General features: G+C 33.2%; 1 protein-coding gene across 3 annotated transcripts in view; it reads right to left on the bottom strand.

The window, feature by feature from the left end:
* Positions 1-14,968, bottom strand: part of kdm4b (lysine (K)-specific demethylase 4B) — an 814,203-nt gene that overhangs the window by 739,107 nt on the left and 60,128 nt on the right. For 2 of the 3 annotated variants that reach the window (XR_015521213.1, NM_001082805.2), the window contains 4 exon segments: positions 14,566-14,767; positions 7,216-7,292; positions 5,418-5,473; positions 5,209-5,317 (listed from right to left, as the gene is read on the bottom strand). Coding sequence is in view for 2 of the 3 variants with exons in the window: in NM_001082805.2 (NP_001076274.2) it covers positions 5,209-5,317; positions 5,418-5,473; positions 7,216-7,292; positions 14,566-14,767 (444 nt within the window). In the remaining variant the exon portion in view is untranslated. 3 annotated transcript variants of the gene reach the window in all.

The following is a 14,968-nucleotide window of genomic DNA, read 5'->3' on the forward strand; positions in this document are numbered from 1 at the left end:
ACTAGTTGAAAAATAGAAGACAACAATAAAATGTGGGGGAAAATGGATTTCTGATTCCTGCACTGACTAACATGCAGGAATTAAATCTCGATTTTGTAACACATGAAGCCAATCAATCACAAAAGGCTATTGAAGATAAAAGCAGTCCATATTATAAGATTATAAATCAAAGCTCGATTTTGTAACATATCAAGCCGATCAATGATCAATCTGTATTAAAAGTAAAAGCAGTCGATATTAAAAACCACTGCACCCTTTTTCCTGTCAATCCCGTCTTTTTCTTCATCAGAAACGTCACTTCAAGAGAGCAGAAGCTTAATTGAAGAATAACACTTAATAATAAAGCGAACAACAGTAAAACACCAGAAGAGAGTTGATTTCTGATTTCTGCATTGGCTAAAATAGAAATCAAAGCTTGAATTTGTAGCACATGAAGCCAATCAATCATGAACAGGTATTGAAAATAAAAGCTGTCCATATATTATTCCACTGCACCATTTTTCCCGCCAATCCCCTCTTTTTCTTTGTGTCTGTTCTTCTCCTTCATTTCTGTACGCAGCGCCTTCAAACACGAACACACACGCAGGGATATCGACAGGAATAAAAAATTCTTTATTAAATTGTCAATACTTCATCTCAGCCCCCTGTGGCCGAGCGGCTGTAATGTACGGCGGCCTTTAGATGCGGCGCCTGTTCGGAAATATTTCATGGGCAGCTGAAAGCCTCTGATTTATCATTCCTCTGGGATTGATCACAGGACAGACCACGGACAAAAAAAACGGGAGATTTACGAGCATCGGCCTCTCAGTTATTTATTCATTCATCAAGAGCTGGCATTCCTGTTGTGTTGCGCCCAACGAGAGGATAGAGAGACTTGCTTTTAATCTATAAAACGGCGGTGAAACGGTGCAAATGTAGAGAACGAATGTTCGTAGGAACATTCGCAAAATGATGATAAAACTACTGGTATTGATTTTTGCACCAAACTGCTGCATAATGGCAACTGGAAGCTAGGTTATAGGAGCATAAAAATATAAGAAACCAATTAAAGAGTTGAGGAAAAATGAAGCAAAGAATGAGAAACAAATTTGTTATATTAAAAAAACTAATACTAAAGTTGGAGCTAAATGAGGGGGGAAATGGATTGAAGAGCCACATGAAAACAAAAGGCAAAATAGATATAGAATAAAATCAAACAAAAAAAGGGGACGGAGAGAACAAAACACATGTGAACTAATGAAATGTGCAAGAACATTCAGAAAAACAACAAAAAAGATGAGCTAAATAAACAAAACAAACCAATAAAAAAGTAAAAATAGAACAAATTATCTTAATCAAGAGTAGCCTAAACAGGAAAAGAATAAAAAAAAAAAAACGAAAGCAAACATAATTAATGATAAACATTCAATAGCTAAAAAAGTAGGAGAAAAGCAAATAAAGTAAAATGAGAAAATGACAAAATTAACAGAAATAAAAAATGTAAAACAAAAAACAATTAAATTAATCAAAGAAACAAATAATAGAGGGATGAAAAATAGAAAAGTAGAGAATAAAAAGCGAAGTAAATAATATATATATATATATATATATATATATATATATATATATATAATATATATATATATATATATACACTGTATACACACACACACACACACACACACACACACACAAAGCAAACAAGAGAATAGAGAGACTTGCTTTAAATCTATAAAACCACAACATTTTCTCTCTGAAATGCAGCAAAAACAGACAACTAATGTTTGTATGAACATTCGCAAAACTACTTGCATCAATTTGCACCAAACTGTAAAAAAAACACAGAAACAAGAAAAACAAAACAACAAAAACCACAAATGAAAGAATAAACAGAAACAAATAAATACAATAAAAATATTATTAAATAAATAAAAAATAACAAAAAAAAGGAGACCGAGAGAATAAAACAGATGAAACTGAAGGATAAAAAACCAACAAAACAAATTCCGTGAAAAAATTAACAAAAGCAGGAGCAAAAAACAAACAATCAGAATAAAATGAAAGAAAAAACAAACAAGCAATACATTAAATAAAATGTATAAAGAATAAAAAATTTAATCAAACACAAAAATAAAGACATTGTAGAACAAACTAAAAGAGTCAAAGTGCAAAAAAATAAATAAATGAACCAAACAACTGAAGGAAAATAAACAAAAAAACAAAACAAATTAGGTGAAACAAAGAATAAAACAAAATCAGAACAAATGAAAGAAGAAAAAACAAACAGAAAGAAAAACAATACAATGAACACATGTAAAAATAAACAACAAACTAAAAAACACAAATGAAAATGAAACTAATAAATAAACAAACTAACAAAAAACCCACAAGGGCATCATGGTGGCGCAGTGGGTAGCATGATCGCCTCACAGCAAAAAGGTTGCTGGTTCGAGTCTCGGCTGGGTCAGTTGGCATTTCTGTGTGGAGTTTACATGTTCTCCCCGTGTTCGCATGGGTTTCCTCGAGGTGCTCTGGTTTCCCCCACAGTCCAAACACATGTGCTATGAGTGAATTGGGTAAGCTAAATTGTCCGTAGTGTGATCCGCTACGTAAAACATATGCTGGATAAGTTGGCGGTTCATTCCGCTGTGGCGACCCCAGATTAATAATAGGACTAATATTATTAATATTAAAAAAAAAATTAGGATTAATAAAAAGAAAATAAAAGAATGAAAAATAACCAAAACAGATGTGTGAAAAACATTGTAAAACAAACTAAAAGTCAAAGAGTAAAAGATAAACAAATGAAAGAACCAAACAACTTTAAAAAAAAACACAAAACAGAAAACAAATTAAGTGAAAAAATTAATTAAAAAAAAAACTGAGAGAACAAATGAAAGAAAGCACAAACAAACAGAAACGAGACAAATAATACAATGAATAAACTTAAAACTCACTCATTTTGTAAAACAAGGAAGCCAAAACGAGTTTAAAAAACAGAAAGCAGCAATAAATGACAAATAATTATAGAAAAAAAAAGTAATAAACAGAAACAAAGTGGAGAAAAATATAAAAAAAAAATAAATAAACGACCAGCAATGGCATTAAATAAATAAAAAATGTAGAAGATAAAACTAAAGAAAAGGAACAAAAATAATGTGTTACGAAAGAGAAAAAAACTAAACCAAGATAACATGCAACAAATTACAAAAAAAATTGAAAAAAATTCAAGAAACAAAAATACGAAGACAAATAACTAATAAACTGCAAAACAATTATAAACCAAGAACAAACAACCACAATTAGAAACACAAAGGAAACAACAAAAGCAACCAAATAAAAGAAAATACAAATAATGAACAAAACAATTATAATAGGATAAATAAACAAAAGCGTTTTTTATTGTGTGTTTTTGATTTGTTCCTCTGTATTTGTGTGTTCAGACGAGCGGTGAAAGTGGAGGACAAAACCTGCCTATATCATCAATGCAGTTCATTTAGCACAGCGAGGACCGACACCTGATCATTCAGCCGTTCCACATCATTAATAATGCAGGAGAATAATTCCCTTGCAGAGACACACTGAGACAATTCACAACTCAAGATCACAACCAACAGAAAGAAGCAAAAATAATGAAATAACGAGATGAGATGAAGTAAACAACATCAATAGAGAGAAAAATAAAGAAATAAAACAAATAAACGAGCAAAAATGGTAAGTAACAAAAAAGAAATGATGTAGGACATCAAAAGCAACTAAAAAGGTTCAACTTAAAATTTAATATGAGCAAAAAAGTGTACATTAACAGAAACAAAAGAGAAAGTTTGTGAAGAATAATGAAAAAGGATTAAAAAAATAAAAAATAAAACAAAGACTGAAGGAATAATGAAAAAAAAGGCTGATTTGTATGAGAAAAAGAAGTTAAATCTACACACAATTATACACATAAACAAAAACAAACCATTAAATGACTAAAAGAATTAGCAGCTATCAAAGATGGTAGAAACATACGAAATCTAATAAAAAAATACAAGCAAATAAACAAAACAATCAAACGTTCAAACTAACGACTGAGCGAAAACAATTTAGTTAAATTTTGCTGTATGCAAATAACATCAAAAAAAGGCTGTTATGTGTCAGAAAAGGCATTAAAAATGTTTATTGTATGTGCAATTATGCAGATAAACAAAAACAAACCATTAAACAAAAAAAACAACAACAAAAGAATAACGACAAAAAAGGTTGATATGTATCAGAAAAAACAAAGCATTTTCAGTGCTTTGACGCACAATTATACAGATAACAAAAACAAACCATTAAACGACTAAAACAATTAGCAGTTAAAAAAGAAGATGGTAGAAACATGCACAAAACAAACAAAAATCTCATTTAAAAAACACAAGCAAGCAAATAAGCAATTAAACAAACTCGTTCAAACTAACGACTGAACTGAAAAAAGTTAAATGTACACACGATTATGCGGATCAACAAAAACAAACCACTAAACGACAATTAGCAGCTATCAAAGAAGCTGATAGAAACATGCAAAAACAAACTAAATCTAATTTAAAAAACACAAGCAAATAAACAGCGAAAAAATCAAATGCTCAAACTAACGACTAAACGAAAACAATTTAGTTCAATTTTACTGTATGCGAATATCGGCAAAAAAGGCTGATATGTATCAGAAAAGGCATTTAAAATTTTAATGTATGCACAATTATGCAGATAAACAAAAACAAACCATTAAACGGAAAAAAACAGCTAACAAAGAGGATGACCATTAAACAACAAAAAAATTAGCAGTAAACAAAGAAGATAGTAGAAATATGCTAAGAACAAATGAAAATCGAATAGAAAAAATGCAAGCAAATAAACAATGAAAAAAAAAACGCACAAATTAGTAACTAAACCAAAACTATTTAGTTTAATTTCGTTGTATGAGTTTTTGACTCACACATACAACGGAAAAATAACAGTAAAATGCTGATATGTATCAAAAAGCCCAATAAAAAAGCATTTAAAAATGTTAGATGTAAATGCAACTATACAGGTAAACATAAACAAACCATTAAACGACAAAAAACAATTAGCAGTGAACAAAGACGATGATTGAAACATGCCAAAAATCGAATAAAAAAAAAAAAACACAACAAGCAAATAAACAATGTAACAACTAACTGAGCCAATACAATTTAGTGTAATTTTGTAGTTTGTGTTTTCACTTACCAGACTCTTCCTGGTTTCAGGGACCGCAGTCACATCCACAGGCTCACGCTCAATAGCATTAACGAAACGAACCTCGGCTACAGCGATGGCACAGATCACGTGAACCCATCTACGAAAAACACACCAAACATACAATTTACAAATAAAGTCTATTTCGTAAATTAGCCTTATTTTAAACATACAATATGACAGAAATAATGAAATCAGACCTTTCATCTGTGGTTTTCTTCAACGCTCCGCCTCTTAAACTGCACAAACAGCAGGCCTACAAATATCAAAACAATGAATATTTATCAACAATTAACGATAACCACATATAATTAAAGATAATTACAGATAAGTATGATAACTAGGTAATTAGGATAACTACAATAACTATAATAATTAACAATTGAGCACTGGTCACTGATCTTTCAGATAATGATTAGGTACCAACCGATAACTATCGATAATTAATAGTAAGTACCAAAACTATAGGTAATTACTGATAACTAACGATAACAACAAATATTTCCTAATTATTGCTGATAACTATCATTAATTAGATAACTACTATAATTAACAATTGAGCACTGATCGCTCATCCTTCAGATAATGATTACTTAACTACTGATAACTACCGATATTTAACAGTAAGTACCAATAATATAGATAATTAATGATAACTACCGATAATTAACGATAACTACCGATAATTAACGATAACTTAACTATAACTAATTGAGCACTGATCCTTCATATAATTAGTTAACTACTGATAACTACCGATAATTAACAGTAAGTACAAATACTATAGTCCATTGCTGATAAATACCGATAATTAGATAACTACAGATAATGGCTGATAACTATGTTAATTAACGAAAACTACTGATTCTACAGATGATTAGTTAACTACCAATAATTAATGATAACTACCGATACTTAACAGTAAGTACCAACAATATAGGTAATTACTGATAACTAACGATAACTACAAATGTTTCCTGATAATGGCTGACAACTACAGATAATTAACGATAACTACGATAATTAACAATTGAGCACTGATTGCTCATCCTTCAGATAATAATTAGTTAACTACTGATAACTACAAATATTTAACAGTAAGTACCAATAATATAGATAATGAATGATAACTACCGATAATTAACGATAACTACCAAAAAATAACGATAACTAATGATAATTAACAATAACTCAACTATAAATAATTGAGCACTGATCCTTCAGATAATGATTAGTTCACTACCGATAATTAAAGATACCTACAGATAATGGCGGATAACTACGATAATTAACAAAAAACTACCGATCCTACAAATAATGATTGGTTCACTACCGATAACTACTGATAATTAACAGTAAGTACAAATACTACACTTAATTGCTGATAACTACCGATAAAAAAAGATACCTACAGATAATAACTGATAACTACGATAATTAACAAAAACTACCAATCCTACAGATAATGATTAGTTAACTGCCAATAATTATTGATAACTACCGATAATTAACAGCAAGTACCAACACTATAGGCAATTACTGATAACTACCGATAATTAACGATAACTACAGATATTTGCCGATAATTCCTGATAACTACAAATAATTACAAAAACCAAGTAATTATAACTATGATCATTACCAATAACTACCAATTCTACAGATAATGATTAGTTAACTACCAATAATTACCAATAGGCACCATCACTATAGGCAATTACTGATAATTACCAATAATTAACAATAACTACAGATATTTCCGGATAATTCCTGATAACTACAGATAATTACAATAACAAAGTAAGTATGATAACTATGATAATTAACAATAACTATCAATGCTACAGATAATGATAAGCTAACTTCTAATAATTAACGATAACTACCAATAATTAACAATAAGTACCAATACTATCGATAATTGCTGACGATATATACTGATATTTAACAATGACCATAAATTAATCATGTTTGAGTAAAAAGCGTTTCAATACTTACGGCTGTCCACGCCACCGTAGTACACCGAGAACACATCCAGCCCTCCTGTTTCGTCTGAGGGTTGACGCCGTAACAACCTGATGGGAAAAAGAATCACAAATTAATTTTAATTATTAATTATAATGGACAAATGTGAGGTTGATGAACCGCGAAGGCTCTTAGTGGGTGCTGGTAAAGTGAGGAAAAACCTCAAAAAAAAAAAATGATGGCACTACTCGCTGATGTAACATGCAATGTGATGGTTTATTTACAGTATACGGTAGGGAAAACCAAAATAGCCCAAAAAAATGGCAAAATAACAAAATAAAAGAGCAAATAAACAGTAAACAAATGATATATGGCCAACCAAACTATTATACACAGACAGGTCAAAAATTGCTTACGGCACCACAGTAGCTCGCTCGCTCGCTCGTCAGATTAACTGACCCCTAATTTGAGTTTGGGGTTGCCTTTTAAAGGCAAAGCCCCGCCTTTTTGGCATAAACCAACATATACTTATTAGAAGGTAAGTATAAACATCTGTAAATACATTTATTATTCAAAAACCTATTAAAATCCCACTAAAATAATAATAATAATAATTTCTGCTGTGCAAGTCAAAAGGCCACTTTATTAGGTACGCCTAGTAGATTGGAAAAACGTTTCCTGGTCTGATGTGTCTCCATTTCTGCTGCCACATTCGGATGGTTGAGTCAGAATTTGGTGTCAGCAACATGAAAGAATGAATCCATCCTGCTTTGTATCAACGGTTCAGCCAACCCGACCATGTCCATCCCTTTATGACCACAGTGTACTCATCTTCTGATGGCTGCTTCCAGCAGGATAACACACTATGTCATAAAGTGTGAATCATCTCAGACTGGTTTCTTGAACATGACAATGAGTTCACTGTTCTCAAATGGCCTCCACAGTCACCAGATCTCAATTCAAAAGAGCACCTTTGGGATGTGGTGGAACGGGAGATTGGCATCATAGATGTGCAGCTGACAAATCTGCAGCAACTGTGTGATGCTATCATGTCAATATGGAGCAAAATCTCTAAGGAATATTTCCAGGAGCTTGTTGAATCAATACCACGAAGGATTAAAGGCAGTTCTGAGGGCAAAAGTGGGTCCAACACGGCAATAGTAAGGTGTACCTATTAATAGTGGCCGGTCAGTGTACATTCAGACATCTAAAATTACGAATCGCTGTCGAGAAAAAGCTTAGAAATCCAAAACACGTGAACGGTATTTTGATCATGCGTCTCGAAAAAGGCAGGAGAAGCTGCTGTGTTCAGTAATTACTTTGGTTTGTACTGTGGTTAGATGCAGCGCAGATCTTTCAGGAGCACACACAGGTGAAAGAGCGCACGATTGCTAAAGCCGTTTTTCTGACACGCTGTCATTTTCCACCGTCCTCGTCTTATCGAAATCACCAGCTTTCAGCAGCTGCGTCCACCAGCTAAACGCTAACAGCGGGAGCCCGAATGGCCGCAAACAGAGCCTGCGGCAGCGCTTTAATATGCACAACACACACGTGCACAAAAACACCAGGCGTTTTCATAAAGGCGGCCTGCGAGTTTGAGCGAAAGTCTGAAAAATAGCAGGACAAAGAAACGAGGCGGCGAAGACGGGTTGAGCTAACAAGCTGTCTTTCACTTCACGGAGAGCAAACAAGCTGCTGTTGGTGTTTTTTTGGGCAGTAATGGATCCAGTGGCAGTGATTCCTTATTGGTTTTTTGGTGGACGGTTTCGTTATGGCGTTTGTGAGAGGAACTGGAGCGTTTAAAACACCTCAGGGAAACCGAGATCCGCTGTGTGTTTGGAGAAACGTACAGACTGTAAATTAGAGGAGTACAATGAATGGAGTTTACCGTAGTAAAAAGGTGTTGTTCACTCAAAACTATTTTCATTGCTTGTTCAAATTAATATATTTAAGATGAATCAACACAATTCTCCAGTGTTTTTATGGGGACAACTGTTTTATGCTGTGCTGGTGTGTGTTTGGAGTGTCTTACAGCATATAGGCTGCACATGAAAGGAGCAAAATGTTAGGTTTTACCATAGTAAACAGGTGTTGTTGAGTGACACCTTTTAATTGTGGTTAAAAATCATGACTCAAAGTTTTGATTGTAAATAAAGAAGTAAAATGTTGTTTTTTACCATAGTAAAGGGGTGTTGTTGAGTGACATCTGTTGTTTTTTCACCATAGTAAAGGGGTGTTGTTGAGTGACATCTGTTGTTTTTTCACCATAGTAAAGGGGTGTTGTTGAGTGACATCTGTTGTTTTTTCACCATAGTAAAGGGGTGTTGTTGAGTGACATCTGTTGTTTTTTCACCATAGTAAAGGGGTGTTGTTGAGTGACATCTGTTGTTTTTTCACCATAGTAAAGGGGTGTTGTTGAGTGACATCTGTTGTTTTTTTACCATAATAAAGGGGGTGTTGAGTGACACCTATTGTTTTTTACCATAGTAAAAGGGGTGTTGTTGAGTGACATTTTAATTGTGGGAAAAATAATAACTCAAGGTTCTGACTGTAAATTAGAGGAGTAAAATATTGGGGTTTACTATAGTAAAGGGGTGTTGTTGAGTGACACCTGTTTTTTACCATGGTAAAGGGGTGTTAAGAGACACCTGTTGTTTTTTACTATATTAAAGGGGTGTTGTTGAGTGACAACTTTCAATTGTGGTTAAAATATTAGCTCAAAGTTTTGACAGTAAAAAAGGTGTAAAATGTTGAGGTTTACCATAGTAAAAGGGTGTTGTCGCGTGACACCTGTTGCTTTTTACCATAGTAAAGGTTGAGTGACACCTTTTATTTGTGGTTAAAATATTGGCTGTAAATAAACACGTGAAATGTTGTTTTTTACTATAGTAAAGGGGTGTTGTTGAGTGACACCTGTTGTTTTTTTACCATGGTAAAGGGGTGTTGTCGCGTGACACCTGTTGCTTTTTACCATAGTAAAGGTTGAGTGACACCTTTTATTTGTGGTTAAAATATTGGCTGTAAATAAACACGTGAAATGTTGTTTTTTACTATAGTAAAGGGGTGTTGTTGAGTGACACCTGTTGTTTTTTTACCATGGTAAAGGGGTGTTGTCGCGTGACACCTGTTGCTTTTTACCATAGTAAAGGTTGAGTGACACCTTTTATTTGTGGTTAAAATATTGGCTCAAAGTTTTCACTGTAAATAAAGACATAAAATGTTTTTTCATCATAGTAAAGGGGTGTTGTTGAGTGACAACTTTCAATTGAGGTTAACATTTTAACTCAAATTTTTGACAGTAAATAAAGGAGCAAAATGTTGGGGTTTACCATAGTAAAAAAGGTGTTGACGGACACCCTTTAATTGTGGCAAAAATCTTAACTCAAGTTTTTGACTGTAAATAAAGGAGTAAAATGTTGGGGTTTACCATAGTAAAAGGGGTGTTATTGAGTGACACCTTTTAATTGTGGTCAAAATCTTAACTCAAGGGTTTGACTGTGAATTAGAAGAGTAAAATGTAGGGTTTACCATAGTAAAAGGGTGTTTTTGAGTGAAACCTTTCAGTTGTGGTCTCTGATTAATCTTAACTCTGATTATCACTTACATAAAACTTGGGTTAACAGCAAAATGATTCAATAATAAATTGAACAAATATAATAATGTTAATAATTACTATTATTAGAACAAAATCAAATAAAGCTAATGAACAAACTTTTAAATAACACATGAGATTCAAATAGAGTGATATGAAGCAAATAATTGCACATAAAAATGGGGGAACTAACAAAGTTTAAAATGAACAAAAAACATCATTAAAAATAAAAACAAATGAATAAAAACCAAAAACAAGAAAACAATTACTGAATGAAAAAATAAAATTAATAAAATAAATCAAAATAATAAAAAAGTTCAAATAAAGTTACAAAATATCATTAAATTTTATAAATATTTTAAAAAATATTTAACAAATTTTGTTATGTAAATTACAAGTACAAGTTTTACACAAGAAAAGTACAAAAAAGACGCAACTAAACGAAAAAAAACATGAAAAATAAAAACAAAAAAGCAAAAAAATTAATGAAATGAACAAATAAATTAAATTACATCAAAAGAAAAATATAAATTTTAATAAAAATACAAAATATCATTAAATTTTATAAATATTTACCATAATTACACTGTTTTACACAGGAAAAGTACAAAAAAGTAACTAAATTAAAAACCTTACAAAAAATAAAAACTATTTTTAAAAATAATGAACAAATAAATTAAATTTAATTAAAATAATAAAAATTACATAAAACACAAAATTTTAGAAATATTTAAGAATTACAAATAAAATACTGTTTTACACAAGATAGAAAGTACAAAAAATGAAGCAGAAAATTAAACAGACAAACAAAAGGAATGAACAAAAGTGAAGGAGGACAGAAGAAAAGAATGAATAAAAGTAAAAAAACAAAAAAAGCAGCACTGAAATTAATAAAATAACCAAAACAGACAAACAGAGATATATCTAATGTGTTCTGTAACATTACTCATCTATTTTTCCCTTTTCACTCTTTTAACTCATTTTTATTTGTGTTGTTTTTATTTCTTATACTTATTCTGTTGTTATTTTATTATTCTATACATTGTTGATTCATGTAACACACTTTAATTTACCATCATGTGTGAAACGCACTACATAAATAAACAAAAAATTCTGTGCACTGCAAGTAAACACAGACACTAAATGTATAGATTTGAGACGATGTCCACAAATATCCCTCATTTCAATCAGACGCTGGTCCTCTGCCATCAGCTTCTCCAGGCAGAAACATCAGTTTAATAAGCCGTGCTGCTGCTACAGAGAAAATCTCAAACAGAACGCGACAGAAGCGGAGGTAAAATATGAGCAAGTTTTCCTCACGACACACTGATGACTTTAATTAGCTTGACGGAGTGAAAACGGAGTGACGCTAAACTGATTAGCGGCGCTAAAAGCAGCCCAAAAACACGACGGCTCGTCTGAGAGCAATCATACTTCATAAATCAGTCACGCGGAGCGAACGACTGCTAAAGAACCACACAGATTCCAGCTTTTTTTGCGTTTATATGTATACATTTTGTACGCATAAGTTCATCCGTCGTTCTTTTGAGTGTAAAAATAATCATGTCGTCAATCCAAATGCCAAATATCACGGCCGGATGCTTCTGGAAAACAGAAAAACATCAGGAAAAGTTGGAGATTCGTTTTAAAAGCGGGCCAATCAGAGCACGGCGTCACTTCGATGAACCGAACACTCGCAAAAAATCTGAATAGCCCGTATAAAGTCGGACTAATTGGCTACGCGGCTTACACTGGCTGGAAAACTTTGGCTGCGTAAATAAACAAGTTGAGCCTGACTGACGGTAAATTGGCTGGACTGAAGGGTCGGAGGCTCTGGAAGGGCCCGCAGAACAGATTAAGACTGAAATCAAGGCCCTTTATTAACTCGCACTGACGGAGGCATGGAGATTGGATGTTGGAGAAAGCAAATAAATAGGTGACGGATGTTGAGTGAGGAAAACTACTACCTGTTTCGGGAGGAAGGAGAGGAAATGGCTAAAATGATGAATGGAGATATTTAATAATGATGGACGTGTGGATGGTTGGATAAAAAGAGGGGAATGGATGGATTTAAAAAAACAATAAAATGCATAGATGGATGGGAAAAATGGACAGACGGGTGGATAAAAGTGAACAGGTAAATTGATTGAAGGGTTGCTGAACAAATGGATGGATGAAAATAAATGAAAAGATGTATGGATGGGTGGATGAAATGAAAAAGATGGGTGAATGGACAGGCTGATGGAAAAAAAAATAACAGATGGATGGACAAAAGTAAACAGGTGGATGGATTGATTAATGGTTGGAAAAAAATTTAAGATGGATGGATAAAGTAAAAAGTTGGATGGATGGATGTAAAAATGGAAGGATGGATAGACAGATGTATAAATGTAAACTGGTGGATGGATTGATGGTTGATAAATGGATGGACGGATGAAAATTAAAATGGATATAATTAAAAAGACGAGTGAATGGACAGGTTGATGGAAAAAATTCAAAAGATGGATAGACAGATAGATAAAAGTAAACAGGTGGGTGGATTGATAAATGGATGAAAAAAATGAAAAGATTGATGGATAAATAACTAAAAAAATAAATATGCATGGATGAATGGATGTATGGAAAAAATGAAATGACGGATGGATAGATAGATAAAAGTAAAAAAATCGATGGATGGAAAGACGGACGGACAGATGGATGGATGGATAAAATTTTAAATAAGGGTGAATGGGCAGGTTGATAGAAAAAACTTAAATGGATGGATGAATTGAAAAACTGAAAAGACAGATGGACAGATGTAGAAGTAAACAGGTGAATGCACTGATTAATGGATGGAAAGAATGAAAATATTATGGATAGATAAAAGCAACAAGATGGAGGGATAAATAGAGAACATGAAAAGATGGATGGATGGATTCATGTATGGATTCAATGGATGGATGGATAGATGGATGGATTCATGTATGGATTCAATGGATGGATGGATGGATGGAGTAAATGAATGAAGTTAAAATATATATTGACGTATTAAAAACACTAAATAGATAACTGGGTGATAAAAAAAATAATATGGATGGATGGATTAAGTAAATGGAGGGATGGATTGATGGATAGATTGACAAATTAAGTAAATGGATGGATGGATGGATAGATGGATGGATGGATGGATGGATGGATGGATGGATGGACGAATGGATAAAAGTAAACAGATGGATAGATTGATGGGTGGGTGGGTGGATGGATGGATGGATGGATGGACGAATGGATAAAAGTAAACAGATGGATAGATTCAGTGCTTAATGGATGAAGTAAAAAAACATGGATGGTGAAAACACTGAAAAGATGGCTGGGTGACAAAACAATATCATGAATGGGTGGACGGATGGATGGATAGATGGATAAATTAAATAAATTGATGGATGAATGGACGAATAGATAAAAATAAACAGATGGATGGATTGATGGGTGGGTGGATGGATGGACGAATGGATAAAAGTAAACAGGTGGATAGATTCAGTGCTTAATTTGTAAATTGTGAGGTCCAGGAACAGATTGGGGCAACGGTGTGTTCCGGCACAAATTAAGCCCTGGATGGATTGATGGGTGGATGGATGAACAAACGAATAAAAGTAAACAGGTGGATGGATTAATGATGAATGGATGGCAAAACTGTTTACATAATAAAACAATTCAAACGCAGCCCTTAATAACATGATCAACTTAATGCAAGACCTTCAGATCAAGAGTTTCCATTCATTTCAGCGTTGTTTGTGAGGTGTGTTTGCACTCACTGGCGTGGACCTGCAGGTTGCAGCCGGAGCAGGACAGCAGTACGCTGGTGCCGTCGTCTGCAATGTGGGAGTTTGAGGAAAGCGGCTCCATGTTTTCGGCTCCGGCGCTGAAGCACATCTCAGGAACCAGCGGACGAGTGCGGCAGCCGACCCGCGACACCAGACCAGACATGTCCGAGATGTGGAAGGGGTCCTTCACAGACTGAAAATAAACAAAAAGAGAGTTTATTTGTTTATTCATTTACTGCTATTTAGTTTCAAATTATATCAGAGCAAGGAATTCTTCACAGTATTTCCTACAATATTTTTTATAATATAATTCCCCCTCCTTTCTTCTTTCATGTCCGCACATGTAGCAGAATGACAATAAAGCTCAACTTGACTTGAATTTAATCAACATTTA

Source organism: Danio rerio, chromosome 22 (assembly GCF_052040795.2).
Source record: "Danio rerio strain M-AB ecotype USA chromosome 22, GRCz13ab, whole genome shotgun sequence".
Classification (NCBI taxonomy): Eukaryota; Metazoa; Chordata; class Actinopteri; order Cypriniformes; family Danionidae; genus Danio; species Danio rerio.